Source organism: Alosa sapidissima, chromosome 15 (genome assembly GCF_018492685.1).
Source record: "Alosa sapidissima isolate fAloSap1 chromosome 15, fAloSap1.pri, whole genome shotgun sequence".
Classification (NCBI taxonomy): domain Eukaryota; kingdom Metazoa; phylum Chordata; class Actinopteri; order Clupeiformes; family Clupeidae; genus Alosa; species Alosa sapidissima.
The window spans coordinates 14,040,361-14,058,181 of record NC_055971.1 but is presented as its reverse complement, the minus strand read 5'-3'; the positions used below and the strand labels follow the sequence as shown (position 1 = coordinate 14,058,181).

The 17,821-nt window shown below is 40.6% G+C and overlaps 3 protein-coding genes across 3 annotated transcripts; 2 read left to right on the top strand and 1 right to left on the bottom strand.

Moving 5' to 3' along the window:
• The first annotated feature begins 5,972 nt into the window (after positions 1 to 5,972).
• On the top strand, positions 5,973 to 9,084 carry guca1c (guanylate cyclase activator 1C). Its single transcript, XM_042064742.1, has 4 exons — positions 5,973 to 6,498; positions 6,980 to 7,129; positions 7,983 to 8,070; positions 8,247 to 9,084. The coding sequence occupies exons 1-4, from the start codon at positions 6,304 to 6,306 to the stop codon at positions 8,375 to 8,377; spliced, it is 564 nt and encodes a 187-aa protein (XP_041920676.1). The 5' UTR covers positions 5,973 to 6,303; the 3' UTR covers positions 8,378 to 9,084.
• A 4,514-nt stretch (positions 9,085 to 13,598) lies between these two features.
• LOC121684670 (thyroid hormone responsive) lies at positions 13,599 to 14,355 on the top strand. Its single transcript, XM_042064743.1, has one exon. The coding sequence runs from the start codon at positions 13,614 to 13,616 to the stop codon at positions 14,148 to 14,150; it is 537 nt and encodes a 178-aa protein (XP_041920677.1). The 5' UTR covers positions 13,599 to 13,613; the 3' UTR covers positions 14,151 to 14,355.
• A 1,643-nt stretch (positions 14,356 to 15,998) lies between these two features.
• Positions 15,999 to 17,597, bottom strand: ndufc2 (NADH:ubiquinone oxidoreductase subunit C2). The gene is made up of 3 exons (XM_042064744.1): positions 17,344 to 17,597; positions 16,294 to 16,437; positions 15,999 to 16,172 (listed from the first exon to the last, which is right to left on the bottom strand). The coding sequence occupies exons 1-3, from the start codon at positions 17,480 to 17,482 to the stop codon at positions 16,123 to 16,125; spliced, it is 333 nt and encodes a 110-aa protein (XP_041920678.1). The 5' UTR covers positions 17,483 to 17,597; the 3' UTR covers positions 15,999 to 16,122.
• Positions 17,598 to 17,821: the final 224 nt, after the last annotated feature.

The window sequence follows — 17,821 nt, the reverse complement described above, 5'->3', positions numbered from 1 at the left end:
CCTCATGTTCGTTTGTAAAGCTTTACTTTGACACCCTAAATGTTTGTGAACTGTTGATAAATCCCTAAATAGGCCAGGACCAAAATACCTGTCATATGTTTCAGTTGTACACACCTGATCTACCTCTCAGAGTACTGCAAGAAATCTGTTGATGCAATGAGTGCTCAGCACTTGTGACATTAAAGGCATTCCAACTGTCTAGACTCAACTGTAAGACACCATTATTTGTTAACTGATTGAAAACACTTTACTTTTAAATCTGTGTTCTTTTCTTTGTTCATTCGTAAAGCACTTTGAATTACCATTGTGTATAAGCATGCTATTTATAAATAAACGTGCCTTGCCATGCCAACTTGGACATGGCACCACATGTATTTTTGGGTTCATGGGTAGGATCCAATCAATCCCTGCTGTTAATCCTGTAAGGGCAGACTTCTATTAACAGAGGTTGACTTTGCCACTGCTGGATCACGCAGAAGAGTTCCCCTACTATCACCCAAAGTGAGGTTAAACCTGCCATCTGTTGATTCCTCTGGGGTTGTCAGGCTAAAGACCTATGAAGAATCATACCATTAACCATAAAGAGGCTCAGAGGATTCTCTAGGCCAACATGCCAGAGTTGTTTATGAAGTTTTCTGCAACTCGGCAAACTCCATTGTAATGTGTAGTCTATGTGCTCCTTTAAAGAAAAGTGCACTGACGTGGTAAAAGCACTATCAGGATCACAGTCTGTTTAATTTTGATTAAGGGCTTTTCACGTTCCTACAGTCAACTCATTAATGACATGCAATACACCTGGAAACTAGCAGACTTTCTGTTTTTCTGTTTTGGGGTTGTACACTATGAGTAAACGAAAGAAAAAAGTAAATATTTTGACTGTATCAGTTACTCCTTTCAATGTTTACTGCAGTGCTGCAAGGAAACTCAATAAAGTCCATTTTCTTCGAGACCCTTCAGTCTGAACATGCTCTCTCCCACTCTGGGTTCAAAAGTCTTCCTCCGTGTCTACAGACTAGTGGCTGATTGATGTCACTTCCTCAAGAGGGTTAATCAGTGACTTCCTCTGCCAGCCACCCATTGGCTGAGGGGGTCTTAAGTCTTCTAGGAACTGAACCTTTGATTGGGATCATGATCAGTTGGGTCTCTCAAGCTCTGATGAATAGCTGGACTTGGAGTGATGTGGGGGGTCAGCATCAGGGGGATGTCTGGAGGTGCAGTCGATAAAACCGCAGTGTCCGAGAGCAGGGCATCCTCTGACGTGAGACACCAATAATTCCTTAATGTGCTTTACAAGCAGACCACGACATGTAACATCTTTTCTGTTGACATTGACCTTGTCTACATTACATTCTGCCCATGTCCACTGTAGTCAACTCAAGTGCATGGTTAGAGTAACAATAGGTAACTCAATTTAAACAACAAACAGGTACAGTGTAAGTAGCATTCTTCTGTCCATACTCTTGTAATATAACAATAACCATGGCAAAATGGAATGATCTCAACTTTTAAAGAGTAACAATACCAGGAAGTTATTCAATGTATTGTGCCATACCTATGCAAACTCACTGACTATGGCCTTTAAATGGTCCGGAATTTGTTTTCAATTTCAATTTATTGTGCTTATATAGCGCCAAAACATTACACATGTATCATGGCGCTTTACAGAATGTAGGCAAACAGAGAAAAAGAAAAGAGGGAGAAAAGAGAAGGAAGAAAGAAAGAAGGAAGGCCCATGGGTAACAGGGGTGAGGAAAAACTCCCTAGAATTGGAGATACATATAGGAAGAAACCTCAAGCAGATCCTCATGTTCGTTTGTAAAGCTTTACTTTGACACCCTAAATGTTTGTGAACTGTTGATAAATCCCTAAATAGGCCAGGACCAAAATACCTGTCATATGTTTCAGTTGTACACACCTGATCTACCTCTCAGAGTACTGCAAGAAATCTGTTGATGCAATGAGTGCTCAGCGCTTGTGACATTAAAGGCATTCCAACTGTCTAGACTCAACTGTAAGACACCATTATTTGTTAACTGATTGAAAACACTTTACTTTTAAATCTGTGTTCTTTTCTTTGTTCATTCGTAAAGCACTTTGAATTACCATTGTGTATAAGCATGCTATTTATAAATAAACGTGCCTTGCCATGCCAACTTGGACATGGCACCACATGTATTTTTGGGTTCATGGGTAGGATCCAATCAATCCCTGCTGTTAATCCTGTAAGGGCAGACTTCTATTAACAGAGGTTGACTTTGCCAGTGCTGGATCACGCAGAAGAGTTCCCCTACTATCACCCAAAGTGAGGTTAAACCTGCCATCTGTTGATTCCTCTGGGGTTGTCAGGCTAAAGACGTATGAAGAATCATACCATTAACCATAAAGAGGCTCAGAGGATTCTCTAGGCCAACATGCCAGAGTTGTTTATGAAGTTTTCTGCAACTCGGCAAACTCCATTGTAATGTGTAGTCTATGTGCTCCTTTAAAGAAAAGTGCACTGACGTGGTAAAAGCACTATCAGGATCACAGTCTGTTTAATTTTGATTAAGGGCTTTTCACGTCCTACAGTCAACTCATGAATGACATGCAATACACCTGGAAACTAGCAGACTTTCTGTTTTTCTGTTTTGGGGTTGTACACTATGAGTAAACGAAAGAAAAAAGTAAATATTTTGACTGTATCAGTTACTCCTTTCAATGTTTACTGCAGTGCTGCAAGGAAACTCAATAAAGTCCATTTTCTTCGAGACCCTTCAGTCTGAACATGCTCTCTCCCACTCTGGGTTCAAAAGTCTTCCTCCGTGTCTACAGACTAGTAAGTTTAAGTTGTTCTTAATTGTTTTCAATCTTTTGCATCTAAATGATAAGCCCTACACTCAAAACCATCTTCTGAGAGTGTATCGTTGTTGACCTCATTATGTGCCACATAATCTGTGGAGATGTCAAGTGAAGCAACTTTCTTATATGTCTTCAACCTTTTTTTTAAATCACAAATCATTTTAGGGACCAGGTATTTTATAATATTTTTATAACCTCGTATGCCATTAATGATTCATGTCAAATTTTGTTTTCTTATCAGTTATTTAACTTTGTGGATTTCTGCTATTTCTAATTCTTATGTTCTTAAAAGCAGGAAATCAGGGAGGTTTTGTGGGGATCCCTATTCACCAGTTATACACCTGCACAGCACATGGATAATTTATACAAGGTGATAAAACACAAAAAGCTACCACCAATGCAATGACATCACATAATTCTAGAGTGGTATACCTTGCCAAAAATTACTGTGACATTAATTCTCCTTGAATGGTACCGACAGACCAAAATTGGGCAGCCGTGGCTCACTGGTTAGCACTCTGGACTTGTAACCGGAGGGTTGCCGGTTCGAGCCCCGACCAGTGGGCTGTGGCTGAAGTGCCCTTGAGCAAGGCACCTAACCCCTCACTGCTCCCCAAGCGCTGCCATTGTAGCAGGCAGCTCACTGCGCTGGGATTAGTGTTTGCTTCACCTCACTGTGTGCTGTTTGTGTTTCACTAATTCACCGATTGGGTTAAATGCAGAGACCAAATTTCCCCCACGGTATCAAAAAAGTATATATACTTAAATTAAGGGGTGTTAATAATTCAGTCTATTATATTAGAAGTTGGAAATGCAATACAGTTATGACAAGGAGCTGCCCTGAGCTTCCTGAGTAAATATAGTTTTTCTGTGGAAATCTGAAAACAAAAATATCTATAATCTCTGCTTTGACCTATATATTTTTGTTACAGCAAGTTGTTCTGAATCTTCTGTATAATAACTTCTTCTTGGTTAATGTACTCTCAAATAACACAGGACTACCACACAGTTCCCCAGAAAGGGCTTCCCTCTCAGGGAATCCTGACACACTTAACCAGTATCCACCCGCCTCCAACCATGGAGAAGTCGGTTATGTGACGCCTCAACCTCTGAGAAGAGTTTAAATCGTGCTTCTGAATGGTCCTAATCCATCTCCAGGAGATGTAGGAGACCTGGACTAGGCCCACAGAGGGACTTTGTGTGTGTCACGGCATGGGGGGAACAGCAACTTTACTGACATGGTAAAAGCACCATCAGGATTACAGCTTGTTTAAAGTTGATTAAGGGCTTTTCACATCCTTATTACAGTCAACTCACTGAATGACATGCAACAGTTTGGACAACAGACCTGGAAACTACAGCAGGCTTATTTCCAACAACTGATCTACTACCTACAAGGCCTAATCAAATCTCAATTAAAAAGAGTTTGGCACCTGATTTTTTTCTGCCTTAACTGCTCTTTCCACTCCTCAGAAATCAGTTTAGGGACAAGATGTTTTCTAATCTTATTTTATAGGCTCACATGTCATTAATGATTCATGTCAAGTTTTGTTTTATTATCAGTTACTTACTGTAACCTTGTGGATTTCTATTTTTATGCCTTATTTTATTTTTATTCTCCCATACATTTGCCTTGACAGCAGCACATTTTGGCAGAACCACCTACAACCTAACCTACAAGTGTTGCAAACATTTCCCTGTCGAGAGTTCCCAGACTCTATTCACGTCATGAATGAGTAGGGTAGGGCCAGGCTACAAAAAATATGATTTACAAAATGAGTATTAGTAGGCCTACGGATTTCCTCAAACAACAGGGCAGTTCCTTCCTACTTGGGGATAATGTATATAGTTCCTTTATGCAAAGCTCTCTGCAGGAGGTCTGGACTTGGTCAAGCCTGCTCTAACACCAAAGGCTTATGTACCGATTCTTATGAGTTCCATGTGCCCTGTCCCTGACCTCTGACAAGATATCTAACAGCACATTCTTATGAAGCGGTCGATACGCATTTCATATTTTACGAGTTGAAATATATTTGATCAGTACTGGTATTTTAACAGTTGAAATATATTATGTGAGAAACAAGACAGTTCAAGCCTAAAAAACATTTAGACAGTAGGATATTTAGTAACATTTAACTTTTTTTAGTGGCATTGTTCATGGAGTTTAATCACTTTACTGATGTGATACCGTTCATTACTTTACATTGTGTCATGCATTGTGATGACTTTTAAGAGTCGTGGAACTCCAAAAGCTGTTAACTGGTATTATTATTACCGTATTAATATTAATATTATTATTATTATTATAATTATTATATGTTTTATTTATATAGCGCCTTTCTCAAACTCAAGGTCCCTTTATAGAGTCAAAGCAAAACAATACAAGAATGGAAGGGTTAATGCATTTGCATGTGGATTTCTTTTATTTTCTGCAGTCCAATATACCTATTTCCTTCATTCTCTCCTTCACCATTTCAGTTTCAGTCAACAACTTCTAAAGTGCACCTGTTACAAGCTAATAAAGGGAACTACAACATTTATCATCAAAATCTGCTTAAATTATTAGATACCTTGAACATATTCATCTAATTTACTTATTCTTAATATCTTATTTTATTTCTTTTTGTAGATCTGTTATTTTTCCGTCTATTCTATTTAGATTTGCTACATAGTTATGACATGGAGCTGCCCTGCTTCTTAGTAAAGGTAGTTTTGAGCTGAAGAAATCTTAAAGCAAAAACATTTAAATAAAAACATATAAATTCTGCATTTATAATAACTTCTGTGTAACAGAAATAGCCTTTTCTTGGTAATGTACCCACAAATAGCACAGGACTCCCGCACAGTTCCCCAGAAAGGGCTTCCCTCTCAGGGAATCCCAACAAACTTTACCAGTATCCACCAGCCTCCACTCAGAAGGTTACACCACCACTGAGATGGTGATACCAATGTGACATCCGGACTTCTTAAAGGGCTTAAGTTGTGCTTCTGAATGGTCCTAATCCATCTCGCATTAGACCTGGGCTAGGACCATGGAGGGACTTAGTGTGTGTCACGACAAGGGGTGGAGTTTGCCAGCCGCTCCTGTTGCTGTAGAAGGTCCCAGCTTCTCAGAAGAGTTCGTTAATTATCCAATTAAGAAGTGAGTGCCCCTTTTAGATGTGAAGGGGCTGAAAGGCTTACATTTGTTCAGTTTCCTCAGTGCCTCTTAGTCTGTCTTGAAGTTGCGTTGTCAGTGGAGGTATCTCGGTAGTGCTCCTGCACATTGCATCCGAACTCCTCTGCTGGCTGAATCTGCACCTCGAAACTACTGGAAGTACTGGGCCATTGAAATACAACAACAAGCAAAAGGGAGACAATTCACAACGACAGTGATAGCAAAAACAACTTGGGCTGTTTATTGTTTTTTTTTTTTTTTTTTAATTTAATTTCCATCTCAAGCTTACCTGATCCTCATAGAATACCATGGGTGCTCATGGCTCCAACATGGATGATATCCTGGCGGAGGACATGCACCATTGGTACAACAAGTTCATGAAGGGATCCCCGTCAGGAGTCATCACACTGTTTGAGCTCAAGGCCATGCTGGAGATGCGGGGCATGACCGAGGAAGCCAGCAGCTACGTGGACCAAGTCTTCTTTACATTTGACATGGACGGGGTAAGACATCCCAGCTAAGAATGGCTACACTACTGATGGCATTTAGTCAGATGTCAACCTGCAGGGTAACTAGCAGGAACAGCAATGCCTATGAAGACCACAACATTTAGGAGAATTGTGTTTCCAGAGAGCAGTTGTAGATGCTGGCTGTTGCTCTTGGTTTAGTTTAACGCACATCCTTTTGTGGCTTACACGGACCATCTTGCACATATGGTCATTTGTGTGCTGCACAAGGATCTCAGGAGTAGAACTTTTGGTAATATTTTAATGAATGTTTCTGTACTATGAAAAATAATAGATAGTCATATTAGTAATTGTACAATACATTAAATTGTACAATACATTAAAGTCTTTTTCAGTTTTTGTCAGTTATGTACAGCATATACAGTATTAAAACCTACTGCATTCCAACATCTTTTCCTAATTTCCTAATTCCATGTGCAAAATATATGCCTTACACGTGTATCTCTCTCTTTTTCAGGACGGATATATAGACTTTGTGGAATATATAGCAGCAGTAAGTTTATTACTGAAAGGAGAAGTCAATCAGAAGCTGAAATGGTATTTCAAGCTCTTTGATCAAGACGGAAATGGAAAAATAGACAGAGATGAAATGGAGACAATATTCAAGGTACGTCTTCACTGTACTGAAGTATGTCACTGGCAAGGCATGGGGCTTATGATGCAAAGTGGTCCCTCTCAGCAGTGGACTTCTGAGAAAAGTTCTCTAAAAATAGCGTTTAGTCGCAGAGATTACCCCCTCTAAAGGCTTCTGATAGACCCGCAATTACTTCTAATCTGACGGTCTGTTGCCCCTCTGACCTAAGTCTGAGCTAAATCCTTGATGGCCTTTTGGTAACCTTTAACAGATAATCTTTCATATGTGCTGGTTATGTATGTTGTAGTCCTTTAAGAATATGTTTTCTTCATAGTCCAAAATATGCAAGCTGAGTGTCATTTGGATTTTCTGTGTGCTAAACCAGAATAGCACGGTTAATCGTCCCATTCTCAGCTATTTATCTTTAACAGATGGTTAATATGACCAAATGAGTAAATGACACAGACACTCCTGCCACTGAATGGTCAACTAAAGCAGCTTTCCTTGCATGAGTCTGGGGCAAGTGGACCCACTTTGAGCTGCCAACTCTCACACATTGAGAGTGAGATTCATTAATTTGATTGGCTCCACGCGCTCCAACTAATCAAATGCGTGAGGGTTGGCAGCTCTCAGATTAGATGTCTCTACAGTACTTGACTCCAGCCTTGTTGACAGATTGAAAAGATGTGATAATGTTAGTCATGAAGAAAGTTCATCAAAGGTCTTGCATTTTCCAATCAAGAGTACATCGTTTGCATTTTGTGATATTGAAGTAGGCCATTTCATTAGCAATAGGTATGTGGTATTTTTCAGTGTTCTTTTGTATTTCACAAAACCTGGAGAATGCCAGTGGATTCAAATATTGTATTCTCCACTGTCTTTCCAGGCCATTCAAGATATCACTCGGAAATATGATGTCCCTCCTGAAGAAATAGTGGAACTCATCTACACAAAGGTTGATGTCAACGGCGAGGGTATGACAAGCATCCAGATGTTTTCTAGCTCTTTTAAGTCTGTTGAAAACCTGAGCTCATAGAAATCTGCACGTTTTAGAATTGGGTTCTATAACTGTGCTGCTCATGGTGTTACACTATGCTTCTTTGAAAATGGTTGTGCTCACCAACACTTCCCTTCATTCCTGTTTCCCCAGGAGAACTTACCCTGGAAGAGTTTATCAGTGGGGCGCGGGAGCATCCAGACATCATGGAGATGCTCAGCAAGATGATGGATCTCACTCACGTCCTGGAAATCATAGTCATGGGCCAGAAGCCTAAACAGTGACTTTCACAAGAAGGAAAAACATATTTTTAAAATACATTTTGTTTGAGAGGGTTGGCCCCAAGGAATGCAACCCTATTGTTTTTTTTACAGGAAGAAGGTATTGTGGTAAAACCGACAAAAAGACAATGTATGAGGGAATGGGACTGACTTGGAGGCTTGGCGAGTTTGGGAAGGAAATGGCTAAATCTTCTAATGGTGGACTGTGATAGCATGCCCCGATCACTTCTGCCTACATCAACTTCTGCTCTGTGGTGCCTGCGACGCCATTACAATCTCTCTCAGAGAAGATCAGACATCTCTTTGGGCCAATCGGCTCTCTATGAGAAGTCATCTCACTGAGATTTATTACACTGGGTCTTTTGGTCCAGCATCCAGTCATGGGTCTGGTTTGGGTCTCCTTCCAGTTGGGAGTTCATGGTCCCAGTGCTAGAGAAGGTTGGCAACCATGGACACGCTATATAATCGCTTGGTTACAGATCAAGAGCTGAGGTGGGAGAGAGTGCTATATAGGCTTGATCCTTTATCCTTTAATGCCATAAGGATCTCAAAGCTGCCTATGTTGACTGCGGAAGATAAGCACAGGCAAGGTAAAACTAAGGAGTAACATATGCATCTCAAAGTGTATTTTTGTGGTGATGTTCAATGTTAAATGCTGGTCATATGACATTGGTGGAACAGAAGTTGAAAGCATGTCAAATGTATTAAAATGTTGAGTGCTATGGAACAATCTTCTGGTTCTACTGAGAAAGTCATGGATAGTTCGACTGAAAAAGCCATCGTTGGAAAAGACCTTGGTTCTTTTTTTTCTCCAGATTGCTTTCACAAAGAATTGTAAGACAAACACATGTAAATATCTGTAATTGCATTCCTTAGTGTCAACAGGAGTGTGTGGTCAGATGTGCTTATATAAGCAATTGCTATGTACACTTGTGGTACCAATAAAAGCAACCTTTGCCTTTAAAGTTTGAGTCTTAACTCAATGTAAAATATTTTACATTTGAAATGTAATATTTACAAAACAACCACAAAGATAAATACTCTAACTTTAAGTGTTCAAACTAAAATGATTTTTTTTTGCTATATGCCTATATGTATATTTACAATTGTGGCAGATATGTTGGAACCTTTAGAGATTATTGAAAGAATGCTTAATTTCTTCCTTAAAAGCGATGTAATTGGTTGTTTATTTGACAGATTTGTCACTATAAAAATATGATTAACATTATGGTGATGATGTCTAGTGATGTGATTATTGGATTAGAAGTCATTAGAACTAACTGTTTCACCTTAATTAATATTGCAAACATATTTGATCCTTTATTCAATCATTCGTATGTTAAAGAACATCTTCAAGCCAAGCAGTGTGATGTGTCACTGACTGGCTTTTTCAGGTGCATAGGACCATAGACAGATTCACTGGGTGTAGCTGCAAGAGGAAAACGGACCTCAGACTGGATAGAAGGATAGTGCAAATTTGAGCATTTCACATATTGTGCACATTGTGAACTCACAATCCTTATAAGAGAAATGTCCTTTGGACTGAGACGAAACCATAGTTTTTTTTTAAAAATTTTAAGCAAATCATATCTATGTTCACAGACGAAAAAAATGAAGGTGTCCAGGAGAAGAATTTTGAAAAAAAAAAGGAGGCTTGGTTATGTGTTGTTGCTGCTTTGCCCTGTCTGGTCCAGGGTGCCTTGAGTCTGTGATGGGCACAATGAAATCTCAAGACTGGAAGGCATCTGTGAGTGAAACATACAGCTCAGTGTCAGAAAGCTCAGTCTCAGGTCATGGGTCCTCCAACTGGATAATGAACCAAAACTCACGGCTAAAAGTACTCAAGAATGGCCATGAAATAAACAGTAGACTATCATAAAGTGGCCCTCAATTATTTCATGATGATCTGAATCCCATTGAATCTCTGGAAAGAGCTGGAGGACAGGAAATGTGGGCCACAATACCTGTTGATAGTTGCAAAGTGTCATTAAAAGCTACACAAAACACTTGTTGGCAGTGATTGCTTGTGCAACACACTATTGGGTAATGGGTACCATCATTTTTGTACGTGCCATTTTCATTTGTTTGAGTCAAAAACATTTCCATGGAAGAGTATACCAACAATTTTAGCCATGACAAAAAGCAAAATAAAATGAATATTTGACTGTGAAATTGTTAAGACCGTCAAAATGTTGGAACAGCCCCTTTGACGGTGACGGCTGGAAAACAGCTGACGGGAAGGTTCAGGTGTGTCATAACTTTATGGGACAGTAAGATGCATTAGACTTGTGAATATTGTAGAAAACACATGTAATCTGACTCCATAATTAGTAAATAACCTACAATATCACTAAACAGGTTATAAACCAAATGTTAAACGCAAGGGCATGGTATGGTAGATCAAGGAACAGAGCAAGGGCAACGGTATGGTAGATCAGCAGTTTAATACTGCAATACACATTAGCTTAAATGTTACAGATGTCAAGTAAACACAAAACCAAACCTGGGATGAATGAGTGAGAGAAAAGGGGTGTGACAAAGAGTGTGAAAGAGTAGATGAGCAGGACGGAGAAGAGAAGCCAATTTCCCCAACACTCTCGGGTGTTTGGTTTTATACGCCAAAACTCATATGCATTTGCCAGTGACCAATCCCTGTGAGGCCCTAAAATAACACTATAACACCATTAATCAAGGAGATCACATTGGACTAGCTGGGCTATAAAAATATGGCACATATTTCAGATTGTAATGAAACCATGATCAGACTGCTGCCAATATAACAAGGATCAATTAGAGACCAAACATTAATATTTTACATTACAGTACAAAATACCACTCATCTTGAGTCTCTCTGACCCTGGTGAAGGGCTGAGTCAAATGATCAAAGGACACAGGAGATGCATTTAGCAGCATTGTGATCAGGCCTTGGGTGCCTGATATAATCAGTCTGTATGATGCAAACAGTTTAAATTGGGAAGCAGTGGTGTGACTTTTTGGCCACCCGGGCAAATAATGCCATTGTCCATTCATCTATGTAATCATAAGGAGCACTGCATGTAAAGTAAGTAAAGTGCATTTAATTGTAATAGCTGCATGTAGTTACAGATTTGTAATACCTCTTCTCAACAGCATTTCAGTCATTAGCCATTGTTTTGGCTACAGAGCCATGGATGAAAGAAACATTTGTTAAGTACAGATACCAGAAACAGGCTATGGACACTAGAGAATCTTCAGATACTGATGAGAAGTGTATACCTTGGCTGAGGCCCTCTGTTGTACATATAATACAGAGGCCTTAGTCTCATCATATTATCAGGGGTATTCTGTATTCTTTCCTGATTACTTGGCAGGCCTTGCTGGTTTAGAATCTGGGGATTAACTTTCACAACTAGGAATGGTGAAATGTCTCAGTTTCATAACTTTTTTGTTGAAAGAAGTCTTCTTGTCAAACATCCTCCCAAAGACTCCAATATTCTAGCCTGGACAATGAACTCTCAGATTCGCCTGGTTTCCAGGCTAGCAAGAATCCAGACACAAATAAAATTTAGAATTATGAAAGAATATATGAATTAATGACAACATTTTAAAATATTTATTTGTGGTACCTATCAACTATTATTACTGTTTCAAGGCATTTACAGAATAGTAGCCTGAACCACTCTTACCCAAGCACATACACAACATACTGTATAACACAACCCTGCTGTAATAGATTAAGAACACTTTCAACACCAAACACGTCAGAGTGAACAGTCTTAAATCAGCAGCAGTGTTTTAAATACACAGGGCTGTGTCTAGTATAAGTATTATACTCTTTTGATCCCGTGAGGGAAATTTGGTCTATGCATTTGTCCCAATCTGTGAATTAGTGAAACACACACCACACACAGTGACAGTGAGGTGAAGCACACACTAACCCGGAGCAGTGAGCTGCCTGCTACAGCGGCGCTCAGGGAGCAGTGAGGGGTTAGGTGCTCAACCCTTGCTCAAGCTTGCTCAAGGACACTTCAGCCGTGGATGTGGGCATAGGAGAGCAGTGCTCAACCACTTCCCCCGCCCATTTTTTTCCTACTGGGTCGGGGATCGAACCGGCAACCCTTCGGTTACAAGCCCTAACCAGTAGGCCACGGCTGTCCCTGTATTGTCACCCATTCTTTTCTCCATAATGAAATCACCTGCAACACAAATTGTATTTTTTCTATGCTGGTCTCTTGGTCATTCCATCTGTTAAGAGAGAATCAGTTTGTCAAAGAGCATTTGCCTTCTGTGCACTGTGCATGAAAGCAGGGAAGCAGGCACTGTTGATATTTTTAAATCCACATAAAGAACACATATTCAACACATTATTGGCATGAATTCAAAATATTATATTTTTATAATATCCCTTTAGGTACTTTTAACATGAACTTATTTAACCACAAAGAAGTCAAACTAAATACATACAATAGTCTATTAACATACATTTGGACATAGCTTGTGAGCAAATAAAAAAGTGAGCTAGCCAACTGTCTTTGTTTGCTTTTTTTCAAATGATTCCAGAGCAAAAAGGTCCTGGACAGATAAGAGATGCACGACTCAAACTGTACGGCAGTAACCCTGCCAAAACAAACCGGCCTTCAGCACTATAAGCATTTCAACATTTATAGAGTTTTACAATAGGGATCATATACTGAAGCCGTTAAAGAGTAAACGCTATTGTATTTAAAAGTTTTCTTAAGAGATTACCTATACTTTTTTCTAGGTCCATCATTAGACAATCTTATCCACAGATAATGCATGTATCATCTTATAATAAACCTGTAACCTTATTCTATAAAAAAATATTTGAGATTAGTTTTTCACTTTCTTTTTATATTAATAGTATCTAGCTTCTACCAAACTACTTAGCTTCTATCAAACAAATCACATAGGTATCCTTACATGCCATGGCATAGTCAAAGGAAAGCAAACAGAACAATGCTTGGGAGAAGACTCTTACTCCATCGAGTACAATGACACATTGCATGGTTGAGATGGGCCAAGCTAAACTTGCGTGACAGTTCATTGCCCTCCACTGTGCCTTCTGTCTGGTGACCTTGGCAGAAACCCTGAGCCAAAGTAAAACCTCGTCAAAGTCAAACACCCGTGGGAGAGCTTGCATCACTCTGGCAGCCAGTGTTCTCTCCAAAATCAGGCTATTGCATTACCCAACTGGTGGGAGCAACCCACCCCTTCCACCCCTACCATTGTGCACCTATAAATGCAGAGCCCTGAGAAGCTCAAGGCACTGCTGGCTGCCTGTCTTGTCACCACCACCACCAACAACACATTTGGACACCGACAGGACAAGCGCCCCTCAAAACATCCAGGAACCATGCAGTCTGCCGAAGCCAAGCTGAGTCGCAACTCCCTGCTGCTGTTGCTGAAGCGCTACAGTATGGCCGTGCATAACATGGAGCAGACGGTGCTCATCCCCAGCCTGCTGCGTGAGGTGCCGTCCGATGATGTGTTGGAGCAGGACACCGCCTTCGAGGACGCCAAGGACCTGTACGAGTGCTACCTGATGCTCAAGTCCATACGCAACACGGTGGACAGCGGCCTCGTCAGTCCCCACGACGACACCAAGGTCAGAGGTCAGGCCGGCCTGCACAAGAGCCTGGAGCCCCTACTGGACGCTGACCCCGATGTGCTCTTTCGGTTCCACCTCAAGGGGCTGTTCACAGTCATGGGCCACCTCACCAAGAGCTCCAAGAACCTCACAGCCAAATACATGGACATCATTGGCATTAGCAACTAAAAAAAGTAACGCTGAAGACCGATTGTAACATGCAGCCAATAAGCTACATCTCTCTTCTTAATGACTTATGTAACAATGTGTTTCTTGAACAATACATCTTTCAGAAAACAACCTTGAGAGCCAACCATACCAGTCAATGTGTTTACATAAGCTTTATGGAAAGTAGCAGAGTTTGTAAAAGTGAAGTAAAGTAATGGTTGTTTCAGCTCCGAGTCTCTGTATTTGTTTTATCATATACCTTCCACAAAGCCATTCCTATCTCTACAGTAGTAACAACAGCAATCCATTTCTATTGTCAAACTGTTTTGAAGGGATGAAGCTCATCACAATTCTCCTCTGAATTGCCATGAGCTGCTGTTGATATGTATCAACACCAGTATCAGATAAACTCACAAACCACTAGAGTTTTAACCTAGAGTTTTAACCTCCTTTAAGTTATTCAAGTCAGCTACTGCCACCTGGCGGGCATACATTAAATAGACTGGTAGCCAAGATGTTTTCAAAACAAACTGGGTCTAATTTCCTGCATGTATTTTTAGCCAACAAACAACAATGGTTTATCTAATTAAATGTTTTCAAGAACTCACAAACTGCAGGGAAAATATACCCTTATTATATCAAGTGAAAAAATCCATGCAAAGGTTACACAAAACAACTAACTAAGTGGCCAGTCAGTGGCATTGCTAGTGCTTTGAAGTCTGCCCAGTCTGCAGTTACCTTTAGGTCAGCATTATATTTGTTGTTTAAGCAATGCTATTATAACAAATCTCACAAGCTGTTGAAGTTGCTGGTTCTGACACATTGGTATTAGAGGTGGGAAGAAGCAGAGTACACATTTGACAGATCGAAGATCTTATCAGTGACCTACAGCTGCAAGAGTTTATTCCTCAGCTAAAGTGGGAAAGGCATGGAAAAATATTTGAGGTGAACTAAGACTATATTCCCACGTGGGTTTACAAGGAAGAGGGTCACCAGAGACATACAGTACGTTTTGGGTGGACCCTCCTCATTGTGCCTGGCCAATATGCTCTTCATAACACCGCAGGGGCAGGGGCAGCTTTTGGGTGAGCCACGGTGAAGTCAACAACTGATCTTGAGATACCATCACAGCTGGACTTGCCAGCAGCTTCTAGCAGGCTAGACATGCCCAGGATCATTGGCCTGGGTGGGGAATGGCTGCCCTTTCAAAGCTTCCCCTTTGCAAGATTCGTCATTATAACAGTGTTAATGTAAATGAGGTTTATGGGCCAAGTATACTTATAAGGAATTTGTTCTCTGCATTTCACCCATCCGGGGTAGTGTACAACACACTCACATACAAAGTGTACACCCATTCAAACACGCACACACACCCTCAGTGCAGTGAACACACTAGGAGCACACATACACACCCAGAACAGTGGGCAGCCTAAATCCTGGCACCCGGGGAGCAGTTGGGGGTTAGGTGCCTTGCTCAAGGGCACCTCATCCGTGGATGTGGGAGAGAGCTGTTCAATCACTCCCCCCACCCACATTTTCCCTACCAGTCAGGGATCAAACCGGCCACCTTTCGGATTCCCTATCCAGTGGGCTACGGATGCCCCAAACAAATCCAGTGGAGGCCTGAGACTGAAATTAGAATGGAACCAGAAAAAAAACTGAATGTTTTGTGTTTCTTAAATATTGTGTACATACACCGTATTTCCTTATTCTGATGAAAACAGTGGTATGTACTGTAAATATATGGTCCTTGAAGCATTGGTAAAGCAACAGATGTAAGGGGCCTAAGACTTTTGCACAGTACTATTCAAAATGAATCAACATCTGACATATCATATATCTCTCATATAGTACAAAACAATGACCAAATATGGACAACAATATTTATTCTTTATATGACGTATAATATAATACATTGTATTAGAAGCAGTGTATCACACAACAGTAGACTACACCCATCCGTGGAACGTCTACACTTGCATTCTTGGATGCATCAACGGATTGCATGAAAAGGCTCCACAATCTCAGCATATGTCCTCCTCTCTGCAGAAACAAAATGACAGAAATGACATAATGTCAGAAACTTAACATATATTTAGTATGGCCTCTTCAGATGCATCAAAATACAAAACAATGTGGGAGATAATCATAGACTTGAGGTTACCTTTTTCAGGAAATTCTTCAGGGTGGGATCGGATATATGACATCATGTCCCGGTCCAGTTTGGCTTGCTTGTAATTCACAATTTTGGTGACGTGATAGCCAACAAACCACCCCACCGTTGCAAGCAGGGTGTGCCGATGGAGACCTTCAGAGGAGAAAACATGTTTACTTGCAATCCAGTCCGAGTAGACTATACATCTGAACTACACATGCCAATTGGAAGCAGCAATTCGATTCAGCCAATACTACTAATCACATTATTTAAGCCTACTGGAATACAACAAATGATGTCAGGATTTATGACAATACCAGGTACACTGTATTGTCTGTTTTAAAGCCACACTCATCACATTACCTTACCATTAGGTAGTTTGCTATCAAAACTAGCTGATTGTGAACACTGACACTTTTACAAATAAAAAGAATATGGACTCCCTACAGGGCTAATACACTCCTTTCACTTTCACACCAAGGCTTTGACCAGTGTTGTTTGGCAACCCATCTCTCTACCTGGGTTGAACCAATGTACATCCAGGGTCAATGTAGGTGTGAATGGCCTTCAGGCCTGCTAACTCCGAGTAGGCGGAAAAGGTGGCATGTCTGTACTCCAAACTCCAACCCACCCTGGCGCATTTCTTTTGTAATTGTGACATTATATGACTTCTGGAGTAGCCTAGACAGAGCACCCACGTTCACTTGGTTTGAATTGCCCAAGGGCTGAACACAGGTCACTCTCGTCCAACTCTGGTCTTTGGTTTGAAAGAACCATGTGTTTATTTTGTTTATAAGACGTATAACGCTAACTTGAATGACATTAACTTAACGTTCAAGACAATATAACATTTCTGTCTGCCTGTAGTGCTACCTTACGATAAGCTAACGTTAACAACCGTTAATTCAACCATGTTTGTTAAAGTGTCAACCAGCTGTTATTTCAATAACTCAACAATTAATTTTCGAATCAATCTAAATTGACTGTACGCTTTACTTATAAAAATAAAATCCGCAGCTAGCAATTGTGGCTAACGTTAGCTATCACTATATCACTCACCGGACACCAGGGCAGGCCTTCGGTTCAGAGTGTTGTGCAGCATTGATGTCAACAAACCAGTCATGCCGAGCCAAACTGAATTTCTGTTCGCAATCCCAGGTGGAGGGAGCACCTTTGCTTCTTCGGGGAGAAGCCCCATCTTTAAAGACAGGAGTTAAAGTGCCTTGCTTCAAACACAACCGACACCAACTCAACTGGAGAGTATTTCACCTCGCAGAGGAAACCAAGGGCAGTGTTTGGAGGGAAATGTACGCCAGACACAACGTCCCGGGTAGGAACTTACACTAATGAAACATGGGTTCTGCATGTGAAACTCGTTGAATTCATGCAGAGCCGGTTCAACTTCATGTATGCGATTAGAGTTATTTGTTTATTTTATAGCCTTCATAATTACACTAGACAGTGGTTCCTAAACTGTGGTACGCGGACTCCTTCTAGTGGTACTCCAAGAGTCTCCAATTTTTTTTTATTTTTTTTT

What these genes read in the sequence shown, in the direction of transcription:
- guca1c (XM_042064742.1), top strand. Translation starts at nt 6,304, where the DNA reads ATGGGTGCTCATGGCTCCAACATGGATGATATCCTGGCGGAGGACATG. An exon ending in AAATGGAGACAATATTCAAG is followed by an intron (nt 7,130 to 7,982) that starts GTACGTCTTCAC and finishes CTGTCTTTCCAG; the next exon opens with GCCATTCAAGATATCACTCG. An exon ending in GGTTGATGTCAACGGCGAGG is followed by an intron (nt 8,071 to 8,246) that starts GTATGACAAGCA and finishes CTGTTTCCCCAG; the next exon opens with GAGAACTTACCCTGGAAGAG.
- LOC121684670 (XM_042064743.1), top strand. Translation starts at nt 13,614, where the DNA reads ATGCAGAGCCCTGAGAAGCTCAAGGCACTGCTGGCTGCCTGTCTTGTC.
- ndufc2 (XM_042064744.1), bottom strand. Translation starts at nt 17,482, where the DNA reads ATGGGGCTTCTCCCCGAAGAAGCAAAGGTGCTCCCTCCACCTGGGATT. An exon ending in AAGGCCTGCCCTGGTGTCCG is followed by an intron (nt 16,438 to 17,343) that starts GTGAGTGATATA and finishes TCTCCTCTGAAG; the next exon opens with GTCTCCATCGGCACACCCTG. An exon ending in TGAAGAATTTCCTGAAAAAG is followed by an intron (nt 16,173 to 16,293) that starts GTAACCTCAAGT and finishes TTGTTTCTGCAG; the next exon opens with AGAGGAGGACATATGCTGAG.